The sequence below is a fragment of the Labeo rohita genome, chromosome 10 (genome assembly GCF_022985175.1).
Source record: "Labeo rohita strain BAU-BD-2019 chromosome 10, IGBB_LRoh.1.0, whole genome shotgun sequence".
In the NCBI taxonomy this organism is placed as follows: Eukaryota; Metazoa; Chordata; class Actinopteri; order Cypriniformes; family Cyprinidae; genus Labeo; species Labeo rohita.
In genome coordinates this window covers 14286872-14298581 of record NC_066878.1, presented here as the reverse complement: position 1 = coordinate 14298581, position 11710 = coordinate 14286872, and the positions used below count along the sequence as shown (strand labels likewise).

The 11710-nt window shown below is 32.6% G+C and overlaps 1 protein-coding gene across 1 annotated transcript in view; it reads right to left on the bottom strand.

The window, feature by feature from the left end:
• Nucleotides 1-9737: 9737 nt before the first annotated feature.
• The window catches only part of LOC127172507 (zinc finger matrin-type protein 4), a 46146-nt gene continuing 44173 nt past the window's right edge, over nt 9738-11710 (bottom strand). Inside the window, exon 7 of the mRNA XM_051121804.1 lies at nt 9738-10925. Coding sequence (XP_050977761.1) covers nt 10910-10925 — 16 coding nt within the window. The 3' untranslated portion in view covers nt 9738-10909. The remainder of the gene's footprint in view (nt 10926-11710) is intronic.

The window sequence follows — 11710 nt, the reverse complement described above, 5'->3', positions numbered from 1 at the left end:
TTATTATGATTCTTCTTTCTTAAAATGTGTTTTCAATGCCAGTCACTCATGTGTCAACACTGTCAGATAAACAAATGTGTAAAATATTTACATTATAAATATTGCCAAAACTAGCATTTAATGAATGAATGTCTGCAGGGTGGTTTCTAAATAGTTTTCATTTCCATCTGTTATATTAGAAGTTGACTAAACAGCCATATTTTGTATAGGCACATGCTTCAAATGTTTGTTTTTTAATGGTGTTGTTCATGTACCAACTTCAAATTAGAATTAAATATAGACATTTGCTTATTAGAAAAAAAAAAATCATATTAATTATATCTTTAGGATGAAGACTGTTACTTAATTTTTAAATGTGTTCATAAATAGCATATTCTTCAACGCAGAAGTAAGCTTATGGGTGAGACTCCCGGTTCTTAGCTGCTATCGGGAAAAAACGAGAAGAATAACAACTTGCAGTAAAAGGTAAAACTGTTTGCACTACAAACCAATGTGTTCATAATTAAGATAATACATTAAAATAATCTGGCAAGATGCACCAATTTGCAATATCAGCAAAACAAGCTGTTTTGTACAGCTAAAATAGCTGGACACAGATGAGATCGGAAGCCAGACCCATAAAATTTACAAATGCCGCTCACTTCTACTTGAAAAAAGGTGGATATATTTTAATCTAAATTAAGTAATTTATAATTTAAGATTTTATGATTTAAGGTGCGCTCACATTTACCATTTCTCTGCAAAATTTCGTGGGCATTTTATATATATCACAGATTGAGCTCGAGCTCACTAAAGCTGTATGACAGCGTATGACAGCCACAATCTCATCCATATCGCTATAAATAGCATTCTGTGTAGAATCCAAATGGGTCAGATACATTTTGTGGTCATCGCCAATATGATCGTTCTGTGCAATCGTGTCTCTGGACCGGAAGAGGCTGTGTGTGTGCTGTGGTGGTTCATGAGAAACAGCATGAAACCATACTTCTTTTGCACCAATGAAAAGCATATAATCATTCCCTATCCCCCATATGCACTATGTGCCATTTACTGTACAGAAAATGACTAATTCTGTAAACAAGTGACTGTCCATTTGTGACCCTGGACCACAAAACCAGTCTTGAGTCGCTGGGGTATATTTGTAGCAATAGTCAAAAATACATTGTATGGGTCAAAATTATAGATTTTTCTTTTATGCCAAAAATCATTAGGAAATTAAGTAAAGATCATGTTCCATGAAGATATTTAGTAAATTTTTAATTAGAATAATACATTTTTGATTAGTAATATGCATTGCAAAGAACTTAATTTGGAAAACTTTAAAGGCGATTTTCTCAATATTTAGATTTTTTTGCACCCTCAGATTTCATATACTGAAATAGATGTATCTCGGCCAAATATTGTCCTATCCTAACAAACCATACATGGATGGAAAGCTTATTTATTCAGCTTTCAGATGATATATAAAGCTCCGTTTCGAAAAATTGACATGACTGGTTTTGTGGTCCAGGGTCACATTTGTAGTGTAGGGGGCGGGACGCTTCGGATTCTATCGAGCATTTGATTGGACATAGAGTTTGGTGAGACGCTGAAGTGCAGGCTGATGTCATCAAAATCATTGATTTATATTGGCGGAAGTGGCGGACTGTAAGTTTCGAATGCTTGTATCTTGTAAATGCGAATTTGGTCATTGTTTTGAAACACTAGCTTATAGATAACCTTAAGGATAACATATTCATACTAAAAGCCAAAAAATTACATTTTGATTTCATGGGGACTTTAACGACATGCGTGCTGTTCATCGATTCTGCGGGACTAGAAATCTGCCATGAGCGTAAACAAGCAATGGCTAACAAACGTGTTTTGCCTTGTCGTCAGAAAAGCCCAAAAAAGAGAAACCAGGACAGTGGACATCCGGATTGCGTGAAGAGGAACTGTCAAAGATAACTGAAGTAAAATAGTGTTTATTTACCCTTTTTTTTTTTTTTTTTTTTTTACTTTGTCGCTGTAGTCCCTCGAGGAAATTTCATAAGAGTAGCTCCACGAACATTTCCTTCATTTTAACATTCCACCTAGCAGGACCGGTACCTTTAGTTTCGGCTGGTTTGAAAGCATATACTGTATGACGGAAGTCGTCATGGACGGAAAACAATTAAACATGCTAGTCTTTCTGTGGCGACGTAGTGAAGCGTCGCAGACCTTGCATCGGTTGTCGTTCGTTATGACACAGTACACGAGATGAAACGATTGAATCTTGCTTCCAGAATGTCGTTTACGAATTCCTAAGTCAAGCACATCGTGCCAAAATCGGTCTTAAATCATGTAGTCTGAACCTTTAGTGTAAACATAGTAAATATATTCCAGAGAGGGAATCATTTTCCTTTATACCTCCTTGTAATAGATATTTTTCAAGTAGCTTGTAAATTAGACAATAAGACAAGTTGGATATTTGCACTCAGTTATAATAACACATACAATTTTCTTTAAACCACCATTAAAATATACTTTTCAAAACTTTATACACTGTAGACAACAGAAAGTATGATTCTGAACCACTGACTAAAAGGCTTAAAAGCAGTTTAAATATTAACAATATTCTTGTAGGTCTGACAGCTAGTATTGTTTTATGGTGAGTATGGTGAGTAAACTGTTTGATGTGGGAAATCTTTTCAGCCAATCATTCACACTAAATCAGCAAAGTCCCAGCAGATGTCATGGAGCTAATCATGTCTGTCCTCTGAGATAAGAGTGTTTTCTGATGTTGACAGTCTATGCCACCCATTGCTGTTATCCATCAGCAACAGTCGGTTATTTCTAGTTTAATCCAGTTTTTACATGCTCTCAAAGGTCTTGATGTCAATATAGGTCAGAAATACTGTATGAAGCAGTTTTCACAAAGAAATAAATATCAAATGACTTATATTACCAGTTTTAGCCTAGTTTCAAGAAGATTGTTAGTAGTGTTGCCCTTTTCACATGCTTTATTTTATGACACAAAAGCAAAACAGTTTTACCAAAAGTAAGTTTAAGAACCAGAACTATTGTTTACTGTTGGACTGACACTATAATAAAGTTAAAAGCTCAGATTTTCTGTTTCTAGAGGTATTATTACTACAATGGCAGCTCATTTATAGTCAAACATAGGATCACAGTACCTTGAATCTAATCCATCTGTCTACACTCATTTAGTCATTTAACTCAAAATACTCTCAAATTACATAGTTTTTTTACAGACCTAACCACATTAAAGTGTTTTGAAGCTAAGAAAGCTGAAAGTAGACATTGCAGATATATGCACACTACCGGTCAAAAGTTTTTGAACAGTAAGGTTTCTAATGTTTTTTTTTTTTTAAAGAATTCACTTCTGCTCATCGAACCTGCATTTATTTGATCCAAAATACAGAAAAAGCTGTAATATTGTGAAATATTTTTAGCATTTAAAAATAATTGCTTTCTATTTAATTATATTTCATAAATGTAATTTTTTCCTGTGAACAAAGCTACATTTTCAGCATCATTACTCCAGTCTTCAGTGTCACATGATCCTTCAGAAATCATTCTAGTATGCTGATTTGCTGTTCAAGAAAAAATATTATTATTATTATTATTAGTCACAGTATGCTGTTAATGCAGTACACAGGAGGCATGAATAAATGTAAACAGTCTTCAATCCATGGAACACAGGGGTAAATCCACAATAGGCACAGGAACAAACACACGCACATAACTGGTAGACCCGACAAGGGAAAAACACACACACACAGGAACTTAAATACACATGCTAATGAGTGAGAACACAGGTGCACAGAATCAGACTAAACAAGAACAGGAATATAACCATATAAGGATATATACGAACAGAAACAGGGGCAGAAATACACCAAAACAGGTTACAAACCCTGACATTATTGTTATTATTATTATTATTATTATTTTCAGGATTTTTCCAAAGATCTGCATTTATCTGAAATAAAAAGCTTTTAGAACATTATACACTATACCATTTTGGAGTCAGTATTTTTGTATTATTTTATTTTATTATTTTAATTATTTAGTGGTGGTTGTGGTGGGGGGTTCATATTTGTATTTTTTTTTTTTTTTTTTATTTAGCCAGGATGCATTAAAATAGTTTGATTTCTATTCATTAAAGAAACCTGAAAAAATGCGACTGGAGTAATGATGCTAAAATTTCACCTACATTTCAAATTACATTTTGAAATATATTCAAATAAAAAACAGTCATTTTAAATAGTAAAAATATCTAACAGTTTTACTGTTTTGCTGTACTTTGGATCAAATAAAATGCAGGCTTGGGGAGCAGAAGAACATTTAAAATCTTACTGTTAAAAAACTTCTGACTGGTAGTGTATATTCTCAAATCTGTATATTTAATATGTTTATAGTTAAAAAATATTTATTAAATACAAATATTAACATATAGTAACACCATCTGTTTATTATTATTATTATTATTATTATTATTATTATTTATAATTAAACTTGTTTATAGAAAACAGTATCATTGTACATAAATGTATGCATTTAATATGTTTATATTTAATAATCATTTATTAAATAAATTACAAATATTTAATAATAGTAGCAACATCAGTTATTATTGTTATAAACATATAATATATTCAATAGTATAATAAAATGTATTATTATTATTACTATTATATGTTATATACATATAAAATGGATTTAAAAAATATTTTTAAAGTACATATATAATTTATTAAATAAATTACGTATAATATATTTAATAATGTAATAACATTTATTATTCTTTTATTAACAATCTTGTTTATTACCTAACAATATTATCGCATTAAAATGTATATATGTTATATATAGGCCTACACGTTTAATAATGATTTCTTAAGTAAATTACATTGTAATATTTGTTGTTGTTGTTGTTGTTGTTATTATTATTATTATTATTATTATATTGTTGTTTTGCTGGGTATTTGTCTCCTTGTTTCATGCTCGAAACAATGCCACGGATACCCACGGATTCCAGATTAAACCAGTTGTGGATTGATGAGAAAAGGGAACTTAAAGTCCAACTAAGAGTTGTGTCATACTTCATCTTTTTATCAGTCTGTGGGCAGTACTGCATGTCAGTGTGAGTCACCCTGAGCAGTGACCCTTCCAGTGAATCAAGCCCCCCACAGCTCCCTGAACTATCAGATTCAAAGTAACTATTTGTCATGGTTAATTGCAGTTTTATTAGACTGACAGATTCTTATTAAACGATAACCTCACAACTGACCAAATCAGGACTGCATGAAGATGAATAATGCAGATGGAAAAATGTCTCAAAGATAGACTTTGCAGGAATATTATTCATGGTCCTGTCTGACTGGAGTTCTGCTTTATGGAAAAAAAATATATATTTAGCCAATTCATGATGACTGTTTAGCAAGCTTTTTGGCATTACCTGATATTCTTTAAAAAAATACACAACCTATTTATCTTTTTCAAACTGTGTAATTAGCAGTTCTTTTTACATGGCAGTAGAATTAAAGCTTCTTAAACCAGGCGTCTTGTGGTAAAAGTGTCCCTCCCTGGTGTTTACTCTAAGCGTGGATCTCTATAGGTCACAGTAGGTCAGGCCGTGATAAACAGTGAAAACTGTGTCATGCATTCTGCTGATTAAAGTGCAGTCTCAAGATATTTCATGCAAGCTCATTTAACCGGTAGCTGGAGTGCTGTCCTCCTGAGGTTATTCGGTGTCATATGTGTTTTTGCCTATTATAATTGTCCTTCAGTATTTTTGATCATTTAAAGCCATGCATACTTGTGGCAGCACATTTCAAAAAAGGTCAAAATCACAATAAATGCAATATGAAATCATTCCTAGAGACAAAACAGAAGAAAAACAGTGTTTTAAAGTCAGAAAATAAATCAAATCCACATTAAACATCTTGGTTTTAGTCAGTGAAAAAAGCATTCCAGTTGCCTTCCAGTATTTTCTTTTAGTCGAATGCAGTTGAGGTTTGACGATGTTCGGTCATCTTGAAGCATTTTAGTATATTTGGTTTGATTAGACTCATTTGTAATGGATTAGTTTGGTAGTCAGTAATGATTAGGACATAAAATTGATTCTTCCAGCAGGGTTGACTATATCAAGCTCAAAATTATGCATATGCTTCCACCTTCTGGACAGTAAAGGATTTGCAGACTCTATTGGAGTTTTTTTCCTCCACTGTTTTCAGTGAGAAAACCTTATTACTAGATATAGTTGTTAAAAAATATTGTCGATTACAGAATACAAAAGAAAATACATTGACTTAAGTTGTATGGATTGAAAAACCACTGAGAATGAATACTTTTATGTTGCACAGAAGAAAGAAAACGATATAAATTTGCAACAACTTACGGGTCATTTTGTGTGAACTATCCTTTAAACTATGCAGAAAAATCAATTGATTTATCCGTCCGCCTGTCCGTCAGTCCTAATGAGCAAATTGTTTCAGTCCAGTCCTCTGTGAGTTGAGCTTTTCAATTGACTCGAAGCCAATGAACACAAAGTAACCACAGCCCTCAAACCGATGAAACGCTCCAGCTTATGCCTGCCAACATATGGAAGAATTTTACCCTCAAAGAACACTGGGATTCTCTGCGAATGAGTAAAAACAAACAAGTTAACAAGCGGATCTTGTTAACAAATGATACTTGATGACTATCACGGTCTATTTAGCGGCCCGTTTTTACCAGTGCAATTTGCAGTGGTCACACTGAAAGAGGCAGAATCACACAACACGAATCGTCCGGTTTTATCAGGTAGATCAAGGGTGCCCAACCCTGTTCCTGGAGATCGACCTTCCAGCAGAGTTTAGTTCCAACCCCAATCAAATACACCTGTCTGTAATTATCAAGTGCTCTTTCAGATCCTAATTAGCTGGTTCAGGTGTGTTTGGTAAGGGTTGGAGCTGAACTGTGCAGGAAAGTCGATCTCCAGGACCAGGGTTGAGCACCCCTGAGGTAGATATAGGGTCATTCCAGCTGGAATCATCAAATGGTCCCCACCTGACCCCCTCAGATTTGTCTGAAAAAAATCTATGTGATGGGTAATATGCCCAATAGATCATATACAAAATTTCAGATCTCTACTGTGCATACTTTTTTTTACAAAAAATCTGTAAAAAAAAGTTTGTTTTTCACCCCGTTTTTGGCATCACTGTCTGAGTGACCATGTTCAGACTAAAATATCTCCAGAACTATTTGTGCCAGGTCCATGAAATTTTCTGGGCTAAGAGTCTTAGTCCAGAACTGCATGAATTACAACTCACAGCATTGTTACTGAATTTACACCTGAATGCTGGCCCTCTACTTTTCTTTGAAACTATTACTTTAAGGGTTTTCAGATGTCCATAGAAACCTCAATTTTCAATGTATAAGCATCAAACTTGGTAAATGGTCTGATATGTACCATGTCTTTCACATCCTTTGACATCAGACAATAGAGTCTTATGGATGTTGAGATATTAAGGTCCAAAAATTGAAAAAAACTCATTTACACCAATTTTCAGAGCAACATTTCCCATGAATGACACTAGGTGTGAACATAAAACTTGTTTTTTTGAAAGAGCATGTTCTTATTGATAAAATATAAAAAAATTGGGATGGGGTTCTGCCCCATCTATATATGGGCAAAACCAAAAAATATATATATAATTTAATATAAATTATAATTTTATTGTAATATATATATATATATATATATATATATGTTTTGTTTTTTTTTTTTTTTTTTTTTTTTTAAAAAATGCATTTGTGTGGAAACCCTCTGGAAACCTGTTTCCGCCACTTGATTAAAAAAAAAAAAAAAAAAAAAAGAAGAAAAAAAAAAAAAATATATATATATATATAAGTCTGAATTGTAACATAAAAAGTCACTATATATCTCACAATTCAGACTTTTTTTTCTCAGAATTGCTTGATATACAAACTCACAATTCAGACTTTTTTCTCTGACCTAAGATATAAACTCTCGATTGCGAGTTATCAAGTTAGAACTGCATGACATAAACTTATAATTGAGAGAAATAAAGTCAGAATTGCTAGATAAACTTTTTTCAAAAATGCGAGTTTATATCTCAGAATCCTGACTTTTTTCTTGCAGTTCTTACTTTTTCTCAACTGTGAGATAAGAACTCACAATTGTGAGTTATAAAGTCCAATTTTGAAGGGGGAAAAATACAGATAGGCTCAGAATTGCAAGTTTATATCTCACTCAATAGCGTGTTATTGCAATTCTGACTTTATAACTCAGAAATTTTTATAACTTTATAAGTCAGAATTTTGAGTTTATATTACGCAATTGTGAGTTTATATCTCAAAAATCTGACTTAATAAAGTCAGTATTGTGAGTTTATATCATGCAATTCACATTTAAGCTTGTTTCTGCCGCTAAAAATAAAAAATGAAAAAAAGGTAATTGTGATTTTTTAAAAATCTTTTCATATAAATCTAAACTTTTTTTCTTAGAATTGCAAGATAGCCTACAAAGAGATACAAACTCATATTTGTGAGAAAAAGTCATAATTGTGAGTTTATATCGCACTATTCTGATTTTATAACTTGCAATTGTGAATTTATATCTCACAACTTTGAGAAAAAAGTCAGAATTGTGAGATTAAAAAATCGCAATTACCTTTTTTCAGTTTTTATTTCCATGAAATTCACTTACGCACCATACTGAATGAACAATTTACATCACTGCCAGAGCAAATTACTTTATTAGTTAATAGAGATTACATATATTTTATGAAAATCCGAGTGACATTTTCTCATCAATATGCTATTTTTTAAAGGTAAATGTGCTGAATACATTATCACTGACCCTTGCTGTGTTATTTGCATAAATCTGAATAATCAATCATGATAGTGCAGAGATGCATAATGAGCTGAACCCACAGAAATACAAACTCACAGCTGCAGTTGCACTATATATATTTGCAACAGAACAACTTAACTAAACTGCAGTGTTTAAACCGGGTTGTTTTAACTAAAGTAGCATTTAAATATTACGCTACCTTAATAGGAGACACCGGATGCAAAATTCACTAAATTTAATAACTATAAATGTGTCTTAGCAGTGTGTGGACACAACCATCCTAGAGTGATTAAAAATCCCAAACAGTCTCAATTATCAAGCCATTTTTTTTTCTGAGCACTATGACATACTGCTCCAGGCTCCGCCCATGACCGCTGACAGACTGTCCTGTATTAGCATAAAACGGAAGAGAGGGGCGGAGTGAGTGGTAGCTCATTATCATTTAGATAACAGACATGCGCTAAAACAGATTGCAGTGAACAGAGCTGCTTTTTACATGACCAATGAGGAATTGTAACCAAAGTATGTTGCGGACATTTCATGAAAACCCTAAATAATCATACCAACTTGTGGAATAGGGCATCCAGTGTCTCCTTTACTATTTCAGAAACTGTATGACTTTCTCATAGCATGACGAAACCTAAAAAAATGGAGATTTGGAGCAACTTTTTCAGTACATCAGGGAACAGTCATCACATCTGTAGTACAAAAGAAACCCCTCCGGGCCCTTCAGAGATCCAGCTACTGTCTGTTGGGAATCACTTGCAATACTTTTCAGTTTTAAAGACTGTCTTATGACGTTCCTTTTATCTTTAAACCCCTATGGGTCTTCTTACCACGCACATCATTCCAGCAGAATGAAAAACACTGTAAGAAAAAGGCCTTTGGGAGACACAGACGTGATTTATTAGGATAGCTTTGTTTTTTGTTTGCTTCTCATTCCAGTACAAAAACAACAGTGGCACTTGCAAAATAAGTGTGAATTAGCATCGTAACACTGCAAGTCGAGAATTCATTTTGATAGCATTTCAAGCTTCATGATACTGTAACACAAAAAAACAACTACTAATCGTATTGGTGTCAGAATTGTTTTATTCTCTAGGATGTCATTTGTAAGAGTCAAAACAATATTTCAGTAATAAACAATACTAATATCTTAGCTTCATTTGATAAAAGTCATTATCGTTTGCGGATAATTTGCTTATTTTGCCTTTTTTTTAATGGAATGGTGCACAAATGGAAATCAGCATTCAGTCCTTTGTGAAAAGCACTAAAATGACCCCATCTCAGCAAAGTACAGCATGATAACAGACTATTAACTTTTTCATCTCAGTAATGCTCTCTTATAGTAATCTCTTGGGTTTCTTTCTTCTACAGTCATTGCACAAGATAGTAAACAGTTCGTTTTCTATCTATTCATACAGCAGCTGATGTTTGAAAAGTGTTTGCTGAACATTTAGAATGACACAAGTCTCTTGAAAGTGTTGAAGTAATGAATATTTCAAAAAAAGATGGATTTAAAACAATCATTGTACTTCAGTCCATTAGTTTTGCTAGTATGCTGATTAAATTCAGCTTTTAAATGTTGACAAAGTCTCATTTTCAGTTCCTTCAGACAAAATAAATCAAGAAAATGCAATAGTAGACTGAGAACTACAACATTTGAATGACATTTTCACTCTAAAACACATAAATGCATTTAAATTAAAATATGAATACAATTACAATCAACATATTTTTTTAATCACACCACATTTAAATAAGAAAGCCATAATTGTGTCCATTTGACATGCCTTAAATATATACATAAAGTGTTCAAGATGTGATCCTTTTTTTGTTTTCTTTTTATATACAAATTTAGCAAAATGCACTGGTCCATTATCCACTATCATGATCCAGGTCTCTGCACTGGTAGTGTCCATATGGCTGTCATAACACAATGGATCAAGGGACTATGAACTGATATCGCTGTCATGTGGTGTCTCAAAGGCAGCCTTGATTTCCACAGACAGATCCGCAAATAGTTTCAGGAGTAGAGATGAAATAGAGGAGCGCCATCAAACTTTATTTGTTCTTCAAGCTGAGAGAGAAAGAAAAACAGAGATTTATGTCATGACATTACTAAAGTGAAAAGTGAAAAAGTTAACCACACTTTTGTGTTATTATTAAAATAGCATTTAAGTGTAGTCAGTGTTATATTCATTACTTTTAGTCCCTTTTTTCTCTGGCTATGTATGGAAGCCAATTTCCGCCACTGAATAAAAAAGGTAATTGCGGCTTTTTATCTCACAATGGTGACTTTTTTTTCTCCGAATTGCAATTATAAACTTGTGTTTGTAAGTTATAAAGTCAAAATTCCAAGATAAATTATCTCATTATAATTTCTCACAATTGTGAGTTTATATCATGCAATTTTGAGAACAAAAGTCAGAATTTTGAGTTTATATCACACAATTCTCACTTTATTTTATTGCAATTAAGTTTATATCATGCAATTTTAAGAACAGAAGTCAGAATTTTGAGTTTATATCACAATTCTGAGGGAAAAAAAAGTCAGAATTGTGAGTTTATATCATGCAATTTTCAGAAAAAAGAAAAAAAAAAAAAAAAAAAAAGAGTATATAGTGCAATTCTGAAAAAAAAGTGAATTTATATCTCGTAGTATAATCTCGTAGTATATAAAAAAAGTCCGAATTTTTAGTTTATATCTTGCAGTTTTGAGGAAAAAATGTCAGAATTTTTAGTTTATATCTCGCAATTCTGAACAAAAGTCAGCATTTTAAGTTTATATCACGCAAATATGAGAAAAAAGTCAGAACTGTGAGGTTATATCACGCAATTCTGAAAACAAGTCAGAATTGTGTT